This window comes from Elephas maximus, chromosome X (genome assembly GCF_024166365.1).
Source record: "Elephas maximus indicus isolate mEleMax1 chromosome X, mEleMax1 primary haplotype, whole genome shotgun sequence".
In the NCBI taxonomy this organism is placed as follows: domain Eukaryota; kingdom Metazoa; phylum Chordata; class Mammalia; order Proboscidea; family Elephantidae; genus Elephas; species Elephas maximus.
Genome location: NC_064846.1, coordinates 32,749,984 through 32,772,504, shown reverse-complemented (window position 1 = coordinate 32,772,504; position 22,521 = coordinate 32,749,984). Strand labels below are relative to the sequence as shown.

Sequence of the window (22,521 nt, the reverse complement as noted above, 5' to 3'; positions counted from 1 at the left end):
GCCTACAAGAGACACACCTTAGACTTAGAGACACAAACAAACTAAAACTCAAAGGATGGAAAAAAATATATCAAGCAAACTATAAGCAAAAAAGAGCAGGAGTAGCAATATTAATTTCTGACAAAATAGACTTTAAAGTTAAATCCACCACAAAGGATAAAGGAGGGCACTACATAATGATAAAAGGGACAATTGACCAGGAAGATATAACCATATTAAATATTTATGCACCCAATGACAGGGCTGCAAGATACACAAAACAAACCTTAACAGAACTGAAAAGTGAGATAGACACCTCCACAATTATAGTAGGAGGCTTCAACACACCACTTTCAGAGAAGGACAGGACATCCAGTAAGAAGCTCAATAGAGACACGGAAGCTCTAAATACCACAGTCAACCAACTTGACCTCACTGACTTATACAGAACTCTCCACCCAACTGCTGCAAAATATACTTTTTTTTCTAGCGCACATGGAACATTCTCTAGAATAGACCACATATTAGGTCATAAAACAAACCTTTGCAGAATCCAAAACATCAAAATATTACAGAGCATCTTCTCAGACCACAAGGCCATAAAAGTGGAAATCAATAACAGAAAAATTAGGGAAAAGAAATCAAATACTTGGAAAATGAACAATACCCTCCTGAAAAAAGACTGGGTTATAGAAGACATTAAGGAGGGAATAAAGAAATTCATAGAATGCAACGAGAATGAAAATACTTCCTATCAAAACCCCTGGGACACAGCAAAAGCAGTGCTCAGAGGCCAATTTATATCGATAAATGCACACATACAAAAAGAAAAAAGAGCCAAAATCAGAGAACTGTCCCTACAACTTGAACAAATAGAAAGTGAGCAACAAAAGAATCCATCAGGCACCAGAAGAAAACAAATAATAAAAATGAGAGCTGAACTAAATGAATTAGAGAACAGAAAAACAATTGAAAGAATTAACAAAGCCAAAAGCTGGTTCTTCGAAAAAATTAACACAACTGATAAACCATTGGCCGGACTGACTGAAGAAATACAGGAAAGGGAACAAATAACCCGAATAAGAAACGAGATGGGCCACATCACAACAGACCCAACTGAAATTAAAAGAATCATATCAGATTATTATGAAAAAAATTATACTCTAACAAATTAAAAAACCTAGAAGAAATGGATGAATTCCTGGAAAAACACTACCTACCTAAACTAACACAATCAGAAGTAGAACAACTAAATAGACCCATAAAAAAAAAAAAGAGCTTGAAACGGTAATCAAAAAACTCCCAACAAAAAAAAGCCCTGGCCCGGATGGCTTCACTGCAGAGTTCTACCAAACTTTCAGAGAAGAGTTAACACCACTACTACTAAAGGTATTTGAAAGCATAGAAAATGACGGAATACTGTCTAACTCATTCTATGAAGCCACCATATCCCTGATACCAAAACCAGGTAAAGACATCACAAAAAAAGAAAATTACAGACCTATATCCCTCATGAACATAGATGCAAAAATCCTCAACAAAATTCTAGCCAACAGAATTCAACAACATATCAAAAAAATAATCCACCACGACCAAGTGGGATTTATACCAGGTATGCAAGGCTGGTTTAATATTAGAAAAACCATTAATGTAATCCACCATATAAATAAAACAAAAGACAAAAACCACATGATCTTATCAATTGATGCAGAAAAGGCATTTGACAAAGTCCAACACCCATTTATGATAAAAACTCTCAGCAAAATAGGAATTGAAGGAAAGTTCCTCAACATAATAAAGGGCATCTATGTAAAGCCAACAGCCAACATCACTCTAAATAGAGAGAGCCTGAAAGCATTTCCCTTGAGAACGGGAACCAGACAAGGATGCCCTTTATCACCGCTCTTATTCAACATTGTGCTAGAGGTCCTAGCCAGAGCAATTAGGCTAGACAAAGAAATAAAGGGCATCTGGATTGGCAAGGAGGAAGTAAAATTATCTCTATTTGCAGATGATATGATCTTACACACAGAAAACCCTAAGGAATCCTCCAGAAAACTACTGAAACTAATAGAAGAGTTTGGCAGAGTCTCAGGTTATAAGATAAACATACAAAAATCACTTGGATTCCTCTACATCAACAAAAAGAACATCGAAGAGGAAATAACCAAATCAATACCGTTCATAGTAGCCCCCAAGAAGATAAAATACTTAGGAATAAATCTTACCAAAGATGTAAAAGACCTATATAAAGAAAACTACAAAATACTAGTGCAAGAAACTAAAAAGGACCTACTTAAGTGGAAAAACATACCTTGCTCATGGATAGGAAGACTTAACATAGTAAACATGTCTATTCTACCAAAAGCCATCTATACATACAATGCACTTCCGATCCAAATTCCAATGACATTTTTTAATGTGATGAAGAAACAAATCACCAACTTCATATGGAAGGGAAAGAAGCCTCGGATAAGTAAAGCATTACTGAAAAAGAAGAAGAAAGTGGGAGGCCTCACTCTACCTGATTTTAGAGCCTATTATACAGCCACAGTAGTCAAAACAGCCTGGTACTGGTACAACAACAGACACATAGACCAATGGAACAGAATTGAGAACCCAGATATAAATCCATCCACATATGAGCAGCTGATATTTGACAAAGGCCCAGTGTCAGTTAATTGGGGAAAAGATAGTCTTTTTAACAAATGGTGCTGGCATAACTGGATATCCATTTGCAAAAAAATGAAACAGGACCCATACCTCACACCGTGCACAAAAACTAACTCCAAGTGGATCAAAGACCTAAACATAAAGACTAAAACGATAAAGATCATGGAAGAAAAAATAGGGACAACCCTAGGAGCCCTAATACAAGGCATAAACAGAATACAAAACATTACCAAAAATGACGAAGAGAAACCAGATAACTGGGAGCTCCTAAAAATCAAACACCTATGCTCATCTAAAGACTTCACCAAAAGAGTAAAAAGACCACCTACAGATTGGGAAAGAGTTTTCAGCTATGACATCTCCGACCAGCGCCTGATCTCTAAAATGTATATGATTCTGTTAAAACTCAACCACAAAAAGACAAACAACCCAATCAAGAAGTGGGCAAAGGATATGAACACACACTTCACTAAAGAAGATATTCAGGCAGCTAACAGATACATGAGAAAATGCTCTCGATCATTAGCCATTAGAGAAATGCAAATTAGAACTACGATGAGATTCCATCTCACTCCAACAAGGCTGGCATTAATCCAAAAAACACAAAATAATAAATGTCGGAGAGGCTGCGGAGACATTGGAACTCTTATACACTGCTGGTGGGAATGTAAAATGGTACAACCACTTTGGAAATCTATCTGGCGTTATCTTAAACAGTTAGAAATAGAACTACCATACAACCCAGAAATCCCACTCCTCAGAATATACCCTAGAGAAACAAGAGCCTTCACACAAACAGATATATGCACACCCATGTTTATTGCAGCTCTGTTGACAATAGCAAAAAGCTGGAAGCAACCAAGGTGTCCATCAACGGATGAAGGGGTAAAATAAATTGTGGTATATTCACACAATGGAATACTACGCATCGATAAAGAACAGTGAGGAATCTGTGAAACATTTCATAACATGGAGGAACCTGGAAGGCATTATGCTGAGCGAAATTAGTCAGAGGCAAAAGGACAAATATTGTATAAGACCAGTATTATAAGATCTTGAGAAATAGTATAAACTGAGAAGAACACATACTTTTGTGGTTACAAGGTGGGGAGGGAGGGAGGGTGGGAGAGTGTTTTTTACTGATTAGTTAGTAGATAAGAACTACTTTAGGTGAAGGGAAGGACAATACTCAATACACGGAAGGTCAGCTCAACTGGACTGGACCAAAAGCAAAGAAGTTTCCAGGATAAACTGTGAATGCTTCAAAGGTCAGCGGAGCAAGGGCGGGGGTTTGGGGACTGTGGCTTAAGGGGACTTCTAAGTCAATTGGCGAAATAATTCTATTATGAAAACATTCTGCATCCCACTTTGAAATGTGGCGTCTGGGGTCTTAAATGCTAACAAGCGGCCATCTAAGATGCATCAATTGGTCTTAACCCACCGGGATCAAAGGAGAATGAAGAACACCAAGGTCACATGATAACTAAGAGCCCAGGAGACAGAAAGAACACAAGATAATTACGAGCCTAAGACACAGAAAGTGCCACATGAACCAGTGACTATATGATCCTGAGACCAGAAGAACTAGATGGTGCCTGGCCACAACCGATGACTGCCCTGACAGGGAGCAGAATAGAGAACACCTGAGGGAGCAGGAGATCAGTGGGATGCAGACCCCAAATTCTCATAAAAAGACCAGACTTAGTGGTCTGACTGAGACTAGAGGAATCCCAGCGGTCATGGTCCCCAAACCTTCTGTTGGCCCAGGACAGGAACCATTCCTGAAGATAACTTGTGGGACATGGAAGGGACTGGACAGTGGGTTGGAGAGAGATGCTGATGAAGAGTGAGCTACTTGTATCAGGTGAACACTTGAGGCTGTGTTGGCATCTCCTGTCTGGAGGGGAGATGGGAGGATAGAGAGGGTTAGAAACTGGCGAAATTGTCACGAAAGGAGAGACTGGAAGGGCCGCCTCATTAGGGGGAGAGTAAGTGGGAGTATGGAGTAAGGTGTATATAAGCTTATATGTAACAGACTGACTTGATTTGTAAACGTTCACTTAAAGCTCAATAAAAATTATTATTAACTGCATCCCACTTTGAAATGTGGCGTCTGGGGTCTTAAATGCTAACAAGCGGCCATCTAAGATGCAGCAATTGGTCTCAACCCACCTGGAGCAAAGGAGAATGAAGAACACCAAGCCCACATGGCAACTAAGAGCCCAAGAGACAGAAAGGGCCACATGAACCAGAGACCTACATCATCCTGAGACCAGAAGAACTAGTTGGTGCCCGGCCACAATCGATGACTGCCCTGACAGGGAGCACAGCAGAGGGCCCCTGAGGGAGCAGGAGATCAGTGGGATACAGACCCGAAATTCTCATAAAAAGACCAAACTTAATGGTCTGACTGAGACTGGAGGAATCCCGGCGGCCATGCTCTCCAGACCTTCTGTTGACACAGGACAGGAACCATCCCCGAAGACAACTCATCAGAAATGAAAGGGACTGGTCAGCGGGTGGGAGAGAAACGCTGATGAAGAGTGAGCTAATTATATCAGGTGGACACTTGAGATTGTGTTGGCAACTCTCGTCTGGAGGGGGGATGGGAGGATAGAGAGAGAGGGAAGCCGGCAAAATTGTCAAGAAAGGAGAGACTGAAAGGGCTGACTCAAGACGGGGAGAGTAAGTGGGAGTAGGGAGTGAGATGTATGTAAACTTATATGTGACAGACTGATTGGATTTGTAAACGTTACTTGAAGCTTAATAAGTTATTAAAAAAAATTATTATTAAGAAAAAACAACTAAGCTTGGCCTCAAACAGATTTTTAAAAGTGTTCATGGCAGTGTTACAGTAGCCAAAAGGTGGAAACAACCCAACTGTCCTTCAACAGATGAATGGATAAACAAGTGTGGTGTACACCCATAATTGAATATTATTCAGTCATAAAGAGAAACGAAGTCCTGATACATGCTACAGTATGAATTTACCTTGACAATATTATGCTGCATCAATTAAGTCAGACACAAAAGGGCAAATATTGTATGATTCCACTTGTATGAAATACCTAAAATAGGCAAATGCATAGCGTCAAAACTTTATTAGTGGTTACCAGGGGCTGGTGGGAAGGGTAAATGAGGAATTACTGCTTAAATGTGATATATCCATACAATGGAATGTTACTCAGCAATAAAAAGAAATAGCACTGAAACATGTTACAACATGGTTGAACCTTGAAAACAGTATTCTGAGTGAAAAGCCATTTTTATGAAAGGTGCAAAACAGGTGAATCCGTAGAGACAGAAAGTAGCTTAGTTTCTGGGGACTGCAGGTAACAGGGAATGGGTATGGGTGTGATGAAAATGTCCTGAAATGGATCGGGGCAATGGTGCACAACTCTGAATATACTAAAAATCATTTAATTGTACACTTTGTGAATTATTTGATATGTGAATTTTTTCTCAATAAAATTGTTATGTATAAAAAACGATAATGCCCTTTTTGTCCAGGGCGTATCATTTTAAAAATTCAACTTTTTGTACAGTGAGGAATTTACATAGATGCATTTTTTAGATACTACAACAAAGCATACTTTGTAAATCAAAATGCTGTTTCTAACAGGGAACTCTGTGTGACTAATACTTTAAGATAATTAAAAGATAGATTTACCTCCATTGTTCAGGGAAAGTGTTGGTTATTCAATAAGTATCTCCACCCTGGATCCTCCATAGAGAAAAAAGAGGACTAAAGAGAAAAAAAAACTTGTAATATTTCTGCAAGTAATGAGCAAAGAGGGAATTTTAAGATAAATTTTAAATAATGATTTTTTTTTTTTGGTTAGCACATATAAAACATTGTCACTGAAAATTTTTGAAGCTTATACCTTTTGAAAAATTTTAGTAACTTTTCTTATTGTGGTAAATATGTATGCAACAGAACATTTGCCATTTCAACATTTTTTACGTGTACAATTTAGTGGCATTAATTGTACTCATTATGTTGTGCAAACATGACCATTATCTGCTTGAAACTTCTCCCATCACCCTTCACAGTCTCCTAAGCAGTGAATTCCCTTTTCCTCCTCCTTCCCTCCTGCTCCTGGTAACCACTGATAACCATACTTAGACCTGTATAAGTTTGACTGTTCTAGATCTTTCATATAAGTGGGGTCATGTAATACTTGTCCTCCTTTTTTCTTTTTTTGTGCTTTAAGTGAAAGTTTACAGCTCAAGTTAGTTTCCCATATAAAAATTTATGCACAGATTGTTATGTGACCCTAGTTGCTATCCCTAGAATGTGTCAACAGACTCCTCCTGTCCACCCCAGATTTCCCATGTCCATTCAACCAGCTCCTGTCCCTTTCTGCCTTCTCATCTCTGGACAGCAGCTGCCCATTTAGTCTCATGTATCTACTTGAACTAAGAAACACACTCTTCAAGAGTATCATTTTATGTTTTATAGTCCAATCTAATCTTTGTCTTAAGAGTTGGCTTTGGGAATGGTTATAAAACAAACAAAAAAAAAACCAAACCCAGTGCCGTCGAGTCGATTCTGACTCATAGCAATCCTACGGGACAGAGTAGAACTGCTCCAGAGTTTCCAAGGTGTGCCTGGCGGATTCGAGCTGCCGACCCTTATGGTTAGCAGCCGTAGCACTTAACCACTACGCTACCAGGGTTTCCCTGGGAATGGTTATAGTTCTGGGTTAACAGAGAGTCTGGGGGCCATGTCTTCTGGGGTTCTTCCAATCTCAGTCAGAATATTAAGTGTGATGTTTTTACTAGAATTTGAGCTCTACACCCCACTTTTCTCCTCCATTAGAGACTCTGTATTGTGTTTCCTGTCAGGGCTGTCATTGGTGGTAGCCAGGCATCATCTAGTTCTTCTGGTCTCAGGCTGCTGGAGTCTCTGGAAGCCTATGATTTTAAAATGAGATTTAGTATAGGTTTTTTCATCACTGAAGAATTCTGTTGTTTGCATGGTATGCGCGTATTTCCTGTTTCTTAGGAACAATGGCATATTAACACTCTTTAGTATTCACGGTGATCTCTGGAATCCAGGGAAGGTGATGGGTGTATGTTAACAGCAGTGGCCTAATAGGGGTGGTTCAGCATTCATTCTTTTGTCAAAAATGTATTAAGCACTACTGTATGTCATTCATTGTTTTAGGCCTTGGGAATACAGATGTGATAAGACACAGCCCTTGCCAGAATGACCTTTAGTCTAACAAGGACACACACCAGTATATACACACACAGAAACATACACACAAAATTTTTTTTTAATTTTTAAAAATTGTACTTTAGATGAAGGTTTATAGAGCGGACTATTTTCTCATTAAACAATACAGACATTATTTTGTGACATTGGTTGCCAGCCCCACAACATGTCAAAACTCTCCCCTTCTCAACCTTGGGTTCCCCATTACCAGCTTCCCTGTCCCCTCCTACCTTCTCCTCCTTGCCCCTGGGCTGGTATACCAATTTAGTCTCATTTTGTTTTATGGGCCTGTCTAATGTTTGGCTGAAGGGTGAACCTCAGGAGTGACTTCAGTACTGAGCCATAAGGGCATCCAGGGGTTGTATTCTTGGGGTTTCTCCAGTCTCTGTCAGGCTAGTAAGTCTGGTCTTTTTGTGTGTGTGTGAATTAGAATTTTATTTTACATTTTTCTCCAGGTCTGTCTGGGACCCTCTGTTGTGATCCCTGTCAGAGCAGTCGGTGGTGGTAGGCAGGCACCATCTAGTTGTACTGAACTCAGTCTGGTGGAGGCTGTGGTAGTTGTGGTCCATTAGTCTTTTGGAGTAATCTTTCCCATGTGTCTTTGGTTTTCTTCATTCTCCCTTGCTCCAGATGGGGTGAGACCAGCGGAGTATCTTAGGTAGCCACTCTCAAGCTTTTAAGACCCCAGACACTATTCACCAAAGTAGAGTGCGGAACATTTTCTTTATAAACTATGTTATGCCAGTTGAACTAGATGTTCTCCGAGACAATGGTCCCCCCACAGCCCTCAACTCAGTAATTTGGCCCCTCAGGGAGTTTGGATGTATCTATGGAACTTCCATGACCTTGCCTTGGACAAGTTGTGTTGACTTCCCCAATATTGTATACTGTCTTACCCTTCACCAAAGTTACCACTTAATCTATTGTCTGTTTAGTGTTTTTCCCTCCCACCCCTCCTCTCCCTCTTAACCATCAATGATTGTTTCTTTTTGTGTGTAAACCTTCTTATGAGTTTTTATTTTATAGTAGTGGTCTCATACAATATTTGCTCTTTTGTGCATAATGCATTCCAGATTCATCTATGTTATGAGATGCTTGATAGATTCATCATTGTTCTTTATTGTTGTGTAGTATTCCATTGTGTGTATGTACCATAGTTTGTTTATCCATTCATCTGTTGATGGGCACCTAGGTTGTTCCCATCATTTTGCTACTTTGAACAGTGCTGCAGTGAACATGGGTATGTGTATGTCTATTTGTGTGATGGCTCTTATTTCTCTAGGATATATTCCTGGCAGCGGGACTGGTCAATCATGTGGTATTTCTATTTCTAGCTTTTTAAGGAAGTGCCGTATCATTTTCTAAAATGTTTGTAACATTTTGCATTCCCCCCAGCCGTGCTTAAGAGTTCCAATCTACCCACAGCCTCTCCAGCATTTGTTATTTTCTGTTTTTTTTTTCTTTTTTTATTGGTGCCAGTAATGTGTGTGGGGGGGGGTGTGAGATGGTATCTCATTGTGGTTTTGATTTACATTTCTGTAATGGCTAATGATTGTGAGCGTTTCCTCATGTGTCTGTTCACTACTTGAAATGTCTTCTTTGGTGAAGTGTCTGTTCATATCCTTTGCCCAATTATCAATTGGATTATTTGTCTTTTTGTTGAGGTGTTGGATTTTCCTGTAGATTTTAGAGATTAGACCTTTGTTGGATTTGTCATAGCCAAAATTTTTTTTCCAGTGTGTAGATTCTCTTTTTACTCTTCTAGGAAGTCTTTTGATAAGCATAAGTATTTAATTTTTAGAAGATCCCGGTTATAAATAGCTTATCTTCAAGTGTTTGTGTATCATTATAGTTTGTATCCTGTTAATGCCATGTATTAGGGCCTCTAGAGTTGACCCTGTTTTTCCTTCTATGATCTTTATAGTTTTTGGTTTTATATTTGATCCATTTTGAATTACTTTTCGTGTATGGTGTGAGGTATGGGTCCTGTTCCATTTTTTTTTTGCATATGCAGATCCAGTTTTGCCAGCACCATTTGTTAAAAAGACTGTCTTTTCTCCATTTGATGACTGTCTTTTCTCCATTTGATGACTGTCTTTTCTCCATTTGATGGACTTCAGGCTTTTGTCAAAGATCAAGTGACCGTAGGTGGATGGATTTTCGCCTGGGTTCTCAGTTCTGTTCCATTTGTCAACGTGTCTGTCTTAACCACTACCAGGCTGTTTTGACTATCGTAGCTGTATAGTAGGTTTTGAGGTCAGGTGGTGTGAGTCTTCCTTCTTTATTACTCTTCTTTAATAGTGCTTTACTTATCTAGGGCCTCCTCCCTCTCCATATAAAGTTAGTGATTAGTTTTTCATCTCTTTAAAGAATGCTGTTGGTATTTGGATCAGGATTGCATTGTATTTGTAGTTTGCTTTGGATAGAATTGACATTTTCACAGTGTTGAGTCTACCTATAGATGAGTATGGTATGTTTTTCCATTTATGTAGGTCTTGCAGTATTGTTTTGTAGTTTTCTTTGTACAGGTCTTTTACATCCTTGGTTAGATTTATTCCTAAGCATTTTATTTTTTTTAGGTGCTATTATAAATGGTGTTGTTTTCCTGATTTCCTTTTCGTAGTCCTCTTTATTGGTGTGTAAGAATCCAATAGATTTTTGTACGTTTATCTTGTATCCTGCTATTCTGCTGAATCTTTCTATTAGTTTCTGTAGTTTTCTCATAGTCTTTTGAGTTTTCTATGTTTAGTATCATATCATCTGCAGATAGGGGGAATTATTGTGTTTTAATACCACTTAGGCCATTAGGAAGAAACATAGAACATATAGTGGAAGTACAAAGGGTAGTCACTCTGTTGGGAGTTTTAAGGAGAAGAATCAACAAAGGTGTCATAGATGATACTTCTTTTTTTTTAACATTTTATTGTGCTTTAGGTGAAAGTTTACATAGCAAATTAGTTTTCCAGTCAATGATACTTAAACTAATTGTTCTGTGACATTGGTTGAAATCCCCATAATGTGTCAGCACTCTCCTCATTTCCTTCATGGGTTCCCCATTTCTATTAGTCTGGTTTCCCTGTCCCTTCCTGCCAACTCATCTTTGGTTTTGGACAAATGTTGCCCTTTTGGTATCATATAGTTGATTGTTTTAAGGAGCACATTCTTCACAGCTGTTATTGTTGATTTTACAGCCCCGCCTGTTATTTGGCTGAATGGTGGCCTCTGTGAATGTCTTCAGTTTCAAGTTAGAAGGTTATCTTAGGACAGTAGTCTTGGGGGTTCCTCAGATGAGATTTTGAAAACATGTATTTCCTGAGTTTTAAATAGATGACTTTATTTCATTGTATAATGTATTTTAGTCAACATGATAGTAATGCAGTGGGAGCTAAAAGAATTATATTGCTTGCATGTTTCCTGTCATGTTTTAAACATCATTTCAGTTCTCTTTGTACTGTGCAACATAAGTATAGGTATTTAATACATGGTTTTTCTTATGATGAGAGGCTAAGTAAACCCTTGGTTGTAGAAATAATGTTAATTATTTGTAGTTCCTTAGGTGAGCCTATAGTGATTGTGTGAATCTCATCCAGAGAATTGAAGGGTGAAACTCAGATTGTGGAGTTCTGTGTGCTTGATGGAAACCCTGGTGGTGTAGTGGTTAAGAGCTATGGGTGCTACCAAAAGCTCATCAGTTTGAATCCACAAGGCACTTCTTGAAAATCCTGAGTCGGAATGAACTCGACGGCAATGGTTATGTGCTCGATAGAGAACAGACTTAAGATTTTCAACTTACTTTATGAGAACAGTGATTTGTTATTTCAGGTGCTATTTTGACTTAAAAAAACTTCAGTGAGTATTTCGGTTACTTTTCAGTCATTAGAGATAGTTGGTTAGCCATTTTAAATAATTAAGTTTGCATTAGTGTTCAGAGTCAAAATTACTTTTTTTCAGTATCTGGTATGCATATGAAAGTACTTGCTTATTTTTTCTAAGATACTGTGATAGCAGAAACTCATGTGTTATGGAGTAGATTTTTTTTTTAATCACTTAAGTCAATTATAATTGACTCCAAAATATCTTTTAAAAAAATACCATTTATCTTCATTTCAGGGTAAGGCAGATTTTTATTATTAGGAAGTTTAATACGTAATACACAGTGCTCTGACATTAAATCTCACATAAACTCTTTCTCTGCATGGGATTTTTTTCCCTACTGCTTTAACGTTAGAGCTTTTTTTTTTTTTTTTTTTTAACCAAGCCTCTATTTCTTGATGTGTTTTTACCCCATAGAGAAAATACTCTTCCAAATGAAGTCGTTTGATTCTTCATTGTTTTAATAGCAGATGCTTGTTATAAAGGCATCCATCCTAGCCCTACAATAAAATTAATGAATAAATCACTTTGGGGGGAATTATCTATAAACCATAGAGAACTTATGTATTTCATGATGTTTTTAATTCCTATATACAAGCATCAATGATAAATACCAAAGAAATCAGTCAAAAAATGAAAGTCAGCAGCCTTACTTTTACTGTTCTAAGTGGATTTGTGGAAATAAACAGCCTCACGAAAATAATATTGATAAACTCTACACATCAGTGATTAAATACCACATATTTCTCCTGGAGCGTGGGCAGTGTTCATAGAATAATCTCATTAAAGAAAATCCAAAATCTTTGTATAAAAAATTTCACCCACAAGTTAGTGCTATATGTAAAAACAAACTTTTTTTAAAATAATTTTTATTGTGCTTTAAGTGAAAGTTTACAAATCAAGTCAGTCTCTCACACAAAAACCCATATACACCTTGCTACATACACACTCCCAATTACTCTCCCCCTACTGAGACAGCCCACCTCTCCCTCCACTCTCTCTTTTCGTGTCCATTTTGCCAGCTTCTAACCCCCTCCACCCTCTCATCTCCCCTCCAGGCAGGAGATGCCAACATGGTCTCAAGTGTCCACCTGATCCAAGAAGCTCACTCCTCACCAGCATCCCTCTCCAACCCATTGTCCAGTCCAATCCATGTCTGCAGAGTTGGCTTCAGGAATGGTTCCTGTCCTGGGGCAACAGAAGGTCTGGGGGCCATGACCACCGGGGTCCTTCCAGTTCTTGTCAGACCATTAAGTCTGGTCTTATAAGAATTTTGGGTCTGCATCCCACTGCTCTCCTGCTCCCTCAGGGGTTCTCTTTTGTGTTCCCTGTCAGGGCAGTCATGGGTTGTAGGCGGGCACCGTCTAGTTCTTCTGGTCTCAGAATGATGTAGTCGCTGGTTCATGCGGCCCTTTCTGTGTCTCTTGGGCTCGTTATCACCTTGTGTCCTTAGTGTTCTTCATTCTCCTTTGATCCAGGTAGGTTGAGACCAATTGATGCATCTTAGATGGCCGCTTGCTAGCCTTTAAGACCCCAGATGCCACTCTCCAAAGTGGGATGCAGAATGTTTTCTTAATAGATTTTATTATGCCAGTTGACTTAGGTGTCCCCTGAAACCATGGTCCCCAGACCCCTGCCCCTGCTACGCTGTACTTCGAAGCGTTCAGTTTATTCAGGAAACTTCTTTGCTTTTGGTTTAGTCCAATTGTGCTGACCTCCCCTGTATTGTGTGCTGTCTTTCCCTTCACCTAAAGTAGTTCTTATCTAATTAGTGAATGCTCCTCTCCCACCCTCCCTCCCTCCCCCCTCTCGTAACCACAAAAGAATGTTTTCTTCTCAGTTTAAACTATTTCTCAAATTCTTATAATAGTGATCTTATACAATATTTGTCCTTTTGCAACTGACTAATTTCACTCAGCATAATGCCTTCCAGGTTCCTCCATGTTATGAAATGTTCACAGATTCCTCACTGTTCTTTATCGATGTGTAGCATTCCATTGTGTGAATATACCATAATTTATTTAACCATTCATCCGTTGATGGGCACCTTGGTTGCTTCCATGTTTTTGCTATTGTAAACAGTGAAAACTTTTAATTTAGGTACATTTTGTATCGAAAATAACACATACTTCTTGAATTCATTGAGCACAAAAACACCAACACACACCCCAAATGGAATGCTTTCCAGTGATATTGGGAATGAGCACAAGAACTGCTTAAAGGAGAGTGTCTCCCTTTATTACCAGAGTCAATGAAATTAACTGCCTTTTGAAACATACGAGATGAACAAACATCAGTGGGAACAAGCGTCGCAGAATTTCATGATTCAGGACCATAGCTTGAATGCTTCATAACATGGGAAGCAACTCCTAAAAACAGCCAGTTGGTTGAATTTCTTAGAAATTGGGGAAAAAATGCGTTTCAGAACATGATTTGTTACAATTACAACAGAAAATCTACACCAAGAAATAAAATACTGGGAGCACGAGAACCAAGGTCTTCAAAGTATAAAAAGAGATATAATCAGACTTCACATTAAAATTTAAAGAATGTAGTTAAAGGAAAAATTAACTGGGCTTGCACAGCAGGTTAAATATACAACCATAAATATACCGTATATTTCTGCAAATAATATGCCCACATAAATAGCACACCCACACATATAATGCCCAATAGTATGCCTAGGAAGATAATGTGCGAGAGAGTTGCGCAGTTGGCAAAAAATGTATAACGTGCACATTATTTGTCTAAAAATGCGGTAGTCCTTTCACATAGCTCTGACAACTTACCCTAACGTCCAGTTTTCCATATCAAAAGTACATGATTTCATTAGCAGATGCCTCTTTATTTTAGACTTAAAATCACCTCTCATCTGCCAAAGTATATACAGTACTATTTCCGAACTACTATTTTAATAACGTGTTAGTAGCTTTATTGAGATAATTCACATATCATAAAATTCATTTAAAGTGTGCAGTTCCGTAGTTTTTAGTATATTCACAGAGTTGTGCAGCCATCACCACAATCTAATTTTAGAACATTTTTATTATCCCAAAAAGAAACCCAGTATCCATTTGCCATTACTTCCCATTCCCCTTTTCCCCTGACACTAGGCAACCACCAATCTGCTTTCTGTCTCTATTATCTTAATAACATTTTAAACTTGCGATGTTGTTCTCTTGCCTATTACAGGTCATTGGTTCAAATATTTAAAACCAAAACAAAACCCATTGCTGTTGAGTTGATTCCGACTCCTAGTGTCCCTGTAGGACAGAACAGTTCTTTCCCCATGGGATGTCTAACAGTGTAATTTTTACATGAGCAGGTCTTTCTCCTGAGGAGTCTCTGGGTGGGTTTCAAATGCTGATCTTTCAGTTAGCAGCTGAGGTCTTAACGACTGTGCCACCAGGGCTCCTTTGTTTAGAGGTTTAAAATCTCTTAAACTAGCCAAATTTATAAGTCCTGTGGCATCCTCTCTCAGAAAGCGTTCAAATTATGGCTTCATAATGTTATAATCGTTACATCTTCTATTAAGATTTTCTGATCTGGAGCATGTGTTTGAAATTCTGTTTGCTGCCTTGCTGCTTGTTGTTGTTAGTTGCTGTTGAATCATTCGCAACTCATGGTGACACCCCATGTTTGCAAACTAGAACTGCTCCATAGGGTTTTTAAGGCTGTGACTTTTCAGAAGCAGATTGCCAGGCCTGCCTTCTAAAGGCACCTCTGGGTGGGTGAATGAACAGTTTCTTTTAGAAGAATCAGCACAAAGTTGGAGGTTAAAGATGTCCCAAATGTCCAACTTTTCCAGACGGCTGAACCACTCTATCATCTCTTAACGTCAGCTACTACTCTTCCCGTCAGTACTCTCCCTCCCATCTATGGGTTCTGTAACTCACTGCAACATCTCACAGAACTCATGAACCATCAAGGAAATGGCTCACACAGTTGTGGAGGCTGACAGGTTCCAAATTTGTTAGTCAGGCTGAAGGCTTCTCTTGATTCCCATGGCTACAGGGGCTGATGAACCCAAATCAGCAGGTCAGATGACAGGCTGCTGGCTTACAAGGCTGTGGAAGCTGGCAGATCAGGTCAGTTGATAAACTGCTGTCTCAGGTTCCAAGAACTGGAGGTCAGATGATGACGAGCTGGATGCAGGATCCAGAACTTTGCCAGAGCTTTCATATGTATTGGATGCAGACCATACCCTCAAAGAAAGTCCCCTTACTTGAGCAAGGCAGTACAAGGGTATGACTGGAATAAGGGTGGTAGGTTGGTGTCTAGGGTAAGAATGGTGACTTGAGTCACAACCTCTAGTAAGGCAGTGACTCAAGATACATCCCAACTATGCCTGCCTTATTAACATAACAGACAACTTACTCCCAAATGGAACCATTACCACAGGCATAGAGGCTAGAATTTATAACACATCACAGAATGGAGGATAATTACATCAGACCACAAAATGGAGGACAATCACATCAGACCACAGAATGGAGGATTACTACATCATTACATAACTGCCAAATCACTAAAATCACGGCTGAGCCAAGTTGACACATAACCATCACAGGTTTCATACACCCTATTTGCATTAGCAATTAGCAGCAAGCTGTCCAATCACCTTGGTGGGCCACAAGCACCTTATTTGCATAGTCCCACTCAGTCATTGTGTGGGAATCACAGGGATTGTGGTTAGAAAGGCCATATTAAATAATTCACTGCATTGCAGTGGGTTTGAACTGCTAACCTTTCGTCTAGCAGTGGAGCACTTAACACTTTATACTACCCAAGGACTCTACCATTTACACTACCCATGGACTTCATGCTCTACTTGCTAGGAGTGCTAAACTCAATTAAAGGGAGTAAAATCATTCTGTCCAAACTCACAACTAAGTTTGTTCTATTTGTGTCAATGATTTCAGGCTCTTGGTAGTAGAAACAGCTTTAGGAATTTTGTGGCGCTACATTATTTTTAATAGTAATGTCACCTTTGTCACTGTCTTCATCCTTTGGCTCAAAGTTTGGTTCAGTCTGCTGTAGATAGCCAAGAAGGCTATTATGAGTAGATTGGTGGAATCTGCCAGAAGTCTTACCGTTTTTAATAACATTGTTCTCCTGGCTTGCCGCTCTCACTGTTACAATGAGGTTGTGGCTGTTTGTAGTCATCATGTCTGTTACTTGATCAAGATTCTTCCCTGCAACTTCTATACCTTTATATCCTTGATGTGGTGAAAAACAGGTGAAATTGTACACTACAGATTAGTAAGGTAAGCGGTCCCTGCCCAAGAAGATGAGATCTCCACTTGAAAGCTTCAAACAGATTCTCTTGTGAGGGTTGAATGATGGAGTTTTATATGATATTATCCGAAATAGGATGACTACTTGAACGACACAGAATATCCACTGTTGTGAAATGAGAATAGATCATTGATCTTACACTTCTATATATTTTGATTGAGCTGAGAAATAAAAATTATCATCTCAGGGAAGGTCATTTTCATATGTTTTGAAGTATATTGACCATTATAGGCTAATTATAGGCTTGGAAATGTTTAATCTATTCTCACCTAGTCCATGCAGAAGTGTCTTCCTTGCAGTGATGGGATGAACTTATAACCTTAGAAGGCAACCCAGTCCGTTTTGTACCACTGTTGATGGTTGTGAAGTTCATCTTCGTACTGGGTTGAAATCTACTCGCTAGAATCATATTCATTGACTCCAATTCTGCCCTCAAGCTACATAGAAATCTAATCCTTTTTTTATGTGATAGCCTTTTAAATATCTAAAGAGGATATTCTGTCCTTTCTACTACCCCATAATTTTTTTTCCCCTTGGGACAAGCATCTTCAGCTTTTCCAGCTATTCTTTATGTGATGTAATTTTCATATGACATAATTTTCATCACCCTGATTGTTCTCTAAGGACATTTCATTTTGTTAATGTCCCTTCTAAAATGTGTTTGGAATGGAAAATTGTATCTAAGATGTAGGCCAGTTGGATCTGGATATTGCACATCTGGGTGTTAACGCAGCCTGAAATTACTGTTAAGTTTTTTAGTGGCCATGTAGTGTTGGTTCATAATGAATTTGTAATTAACTAAAACCCTAAGGTTTTAATCTGGAGGTTTGCCTTCACATGACTTCTTTCCAAACCAAGTCTCCATCTCTCTTTAATTGTGCAACAGGTTTTTTTTTTAACCAGACTGTAAGATTTAACACTTACCCCTGTTAAATTTTATCTTACCAGTTTTAGCCTATCATCAAGCCTTGGTTTTTATAATCTTGATTTTGTCATCCTGATTCAACAGAGGGCCTTGAAGCTAGTGTTGGCATGTTTTTAGACATCTGGGAAACTTCATAATTCATTAAAAGTAAGGGAAACAATCTTCCAGAAATTGTTGTGTGCAGATATAACTCAGCTCTTGAGGTATACGTGAGTTAATACCACTATAATTGATATGGCCAGCAAGAATGAAACTCAATGCCAGCCTCCAGTAGAGAAGCCTCATGTTAGACTTTACTCCGAGAGAGATGCCGTTCCATCCAAGACATATTGTGCCAACATAATGTCAAAAGAGCTAACTCATTCTTCCTAAGAAATCAGTTATTGCACATATGAAGTAGAGACAGTCATTGTGACCATTCTTTTATTTTGCATTTGACAAGTATAGTACTGAGCCCAATGTCAGGCACTGTGCAAAATTCTTGAGAACCAGACTTGTGCCATAGTTAAGCCTGGAGAAGCCCTGATTTATGCCTGTCATTTTTCACTTTCACAGGTGTCCAGGTTTGGAGGATAAGTTATCTGTTAACTTCTCATAACCCAACCAATTCTGTTTAATATGTTATCTAAGTTAGATATTACACAGCTACAGTTTGGTATCTTTGATGAGGCTGTAACAGCACTACTCTTCCATTTAGACGGCTTGTTCCTTGACCATGGGAAATTGATAGAAAAAGCAACTGCAGTTAAGGTCTACACATAAAAAAAACAAAAAAACACATACTTAGGATTTTTCTTGAGCCACCCTGTAGAGGGCAGTATTATTATATACATCTTAAATGATCCAATTTCCAACAACACAAAAAAATGAACTCGTTTATTCATGAAAATCAGAAACATTGGATGGTCTTAAAAAAACACATTGGAACCAATATTGTGAATAAAACATCTTTTGCTAAGAAAGAAATAAATGTTAAAAATTAATTCATTAGCGTTTTGAACATTCGGGTTTTTAAATTCTAAATAGTAAACTTTGATGCTTTGAATAGACAATGATCCATTATAAAAACTACGCATAAACTAAGAATTTGCATATTTTATGCTCATGTTTTTTGTATTAATGATTTTACATGGTTAATAATTATATTATGTATTATGTAGTTTCCATATTTATGTAAAATGAGCCGTTAAAATTAACAGTCCTTTTTTACCTGCTTAAGCATTTTTTTTAAGCATTACTTTCCTTAAAAAGAAAACAAAAATGCTAGTTTCTACCTTGTAACTTGAATCATGTAGTAATGTAAAACTTTAGTTTTTAGAATTAGAATGTTTTTGAGAGATGGTGTAATTATTATTTTTGTTTTTATTTTTATTGTGTTTTAAGTGAAAGTTTACACATGAAGTCAGTCTCATATAAAAATTTATATACACCTTGCTATATACTCATAGTTGCTCTCCCCCTAATGAGGCAGCACACTCCTTCTCTCTACCATCTATTTCCGTGTCCATTCATCCAGCTCCTGTCCCCTTCTGCCTTCTCATCTCCCCTTCAGACAGGAGCTGGCCACATAGTCTCATGTCACTCCTCACCAGTATCATTGTCTATCCCATAGTCCAGTCCGATCCCTGTCTGAAGAGTTGGCTTTGGGAATGGCTCCTGTCTTGAGCAAACAGAAGGTCTGGGGACCATGACCTCCAGGGTCCTTCTAGTCTCGGTCAGACCATTAAGTCTGTTTTTTTCCGTGAATTTGGGGTCTGCATCCCACTGCTCTGCTGCTCCCTCAGGGGTTCTCTGTTGTGTTCGTTGTTAGGGCAGTCATCAGTTGTGGCTGGGCACCATCTAGTTCTTTTGGCCTCAGGATGATGTAGTCTCTGGTTTATGTGGCCCTTTCTGTCTCTTGGGCTCATAATTACCTTGTGTCTTTGGCATTCATTCTCCTTTGCTCCATGTGGGTTGAGACCAGTTGATGCATCTTAGATGGCCACTTGCTAGTGTTTAAGACCGCAGATGCCACTCTCCAAAGTGAGATGCAGAATGTTTTAAATGTTTTCTTAATAAATTTTGTTACGCCAGCTAACTTAGATGTCCCCTGAGACCATGGTCCGCAAACCCCCTGCCCCTGCTAAGCTGGCCTTTGAAGCATTCCGTTTATTCAGGAAACTGCTTTGGTTTAGTGCAGGTGTGCTGACCTCTCCTGTATTGTGTGTTGTCTTTCCTTTCACCTAAAGTAGTTCTTATCTACTATCTAATTAGTGTGTGTAATTATTTTTATGTCATTAGTGAATAATTTGCTAGCTCTTAATATTGAGCATACTGCTTGTTTTTCGCATTTTGTATTTCCTAACATAATGTTCTCTTTTTAGAAAAGGTGGACAAGTCCTAATTTCAAGAGAAGATGACTTTTAACAGTCTCGAAAGATCTAGAACTTTTCCACCTGCAGACATCAGTAAAGATGAAGAATTTGTAGAAGAGTTCAGTAGATTAAAAACTTTTGCTAATTTTCCAAGTAGCAGTCCTGTTTCAGCATCAACGCTGGCACGAGCTGGTTTTCTGTATACTGGTGAAGGAGACACCGTGCGGTGCTTTAGTTGTCATGCAGCAGTAGATAGATGGCAATATGGAGACTCAGCAGTTGGAAGACACAGGAAAGCATCCCCAAATTGCAGATTTATCAATGGCTTTTATTTTGAAAATAATACTGCTCAACCTACAAATCCTGGTGTCCAAAATGGTCAGTACAAAGTGGAAAACTATCCAGGAAACAGAAATCATTTTGTTTTAGACAGGCCATCTGAGACTCATGCAGACTATCTTTTGAGAACTGGGCAAGTTGTAGATATATCGGACACCATATACCCACGGAACCCTGAGATGTGTAGTGAAGAAGCTAGATTGAAGACATTTCACAACTGGCCAGAGTATGCCCACTTAACCCCAAGAGAGTTAGCGAGTGCTGGACTCTACTACACAGGTATTGATGACCAAGTGCAGTGCTTTTGTTGTGGTGGAAAACTGAAAAATTGGGAACCTTGTGATCACGCGTGGTCAGAACACAGGCGACACTTCCCTAACTGCTTCTTTGTTTTGGGCCGGAATATTAATACTCGAGGTGAATCCGATGTCTTGAGTTCTGATAGGAATTTCCCAAATTCAACAAATTCTCCAAGAAACCCAGCCATGGCAGATTATGAAGCACGGATCATGACTTTTGGGACGTGGATGTACTCTGTGAACAAGGAGCAGCTTGCAAGAGCTGGATTTTACTCTCTAGGTAAACTTCACTATAAGACCAGGCTAATAAATAACTTTCCAACTGTCCCAGGGCTCCTAAAAAGTAAATAGATGCTGTTAGACCCCTGAGCTGGTAAATATTTAAGTATGCTCTGGCCTGATCATTTGTATCAGTTTTATTCTGTGAGTCCTTCTGTTGATCTGTTGTGTAACCACTGCATTTATATGAAAAGGACTACCATGTTATGAGTCACGTTTACGTAGTTGTCTTTAGGAGAGGGGTGACAAAGCAAACGAAGGTAGACATGCCCGATAGAAGAATGAGTCTAATAGTAATACTGACTTCGTTTATTGCACACCTACTATATGTGCTCAGTACATATATTACATACATTTTCCTTACAGGAAGAGTTAACATTAGAGAGTTTAGTTTGGCTGATATTAAAATCGATAATCTGCCTTTAGTACATAGGGCTGTATATTTGAAAGCAGCCCTGTATTATGTCTTATTGCCTCGAATGAGTGCTTTTCAAATATGCCATTGGAAACATGTAGAAGGGCCTGATGGCTTCCACAGGTATTTAAGAAAATATATCTGACCCATTTATTTTTAGGATCAAGCAGTGCCAAAACAGAATATCAGTTATTTCCGTATTCTATTTGTATAGCATTGTATAGCAACCTCGAAGCTTCGTTTAGTGTCACGTAGCTATAACCACAGAGGAACTTGCCTTGTAGTTGCATTATGCTGAACCTTATTAATACTTGGAACATACTTGTTTTGAAGTCTTGTAGTTCAAAAAAGCAGGTACAGTATTAATTGCCCACGTGACCTATGTTAAAAACATGTAATAATTTTTAACGTAAAAATTGGGCAGTTTGATTTGTATTTGTCTTCTTTAAAGTACCTCAGGATAAATCAGTGAATTTAGGTGTCTTTCCTCCTCAAATGATAAAGGTTGTATCTATTACTTATGTGTGAATTTAAATGTCCTCTCTTAAACTATGAGATTGCCATGTAATTTAGATATTCTGAATTTTTAGGTGTTAAAATGGATACTTTTGTGTCAGCTTTTAATTGCACAAATACATATATTTTTGTCTGCTTAGGTGAGGGTGATAAAGTGAAGTGCTTTTCCTGTGGAGGAGGGCTAACTGATTGGAAGCCCAGTGAAGACCCTTGGGAACAACATGCTAAGTGGTATCCAGGGTAAGGTATTTGAATGTTTATTCAGTAACTGGCAAGTTGGACAATATGCAGTGGGAAGACCTGAAGTACTTTTCACCTCAGCTATTTTTGCCTTCACTATAGCTTGAAAT

At 38.6% G+C, this 22,521-nt stretch overlaps 1 protein-coding gene across 3 annotated transcripts in view; it reads left to right on the top strand.

Moving 5' to 3' along the window:
- Positions 1–22,521, top strand: part of XIAP (X-linked inhibitor of apoptosis) — a 57,859-nt gene that overhangs the window by 16,978 nt on the left and 18,360 nt on the right. For all 3 annotated transcript variants that reach the window (XM_049871867.1, XM_049871868.1, XM_049871869.1), the window contains 2 exons: positions 20,333–21,241; positions 22,312–22,411. In XM_049871867.1, coding sequence (XP_049727824.1) covers positions 20,365–21,241; positions 22,312–22,411 — 977 coding nt within the window. In that variant the 5' untranslated portion in view covers positions 20,333–20,364. The remainder of the gene's footprint in view (positions 1–20,332; positions 21,242–22,311; positions 22,412–22,521) is intronic.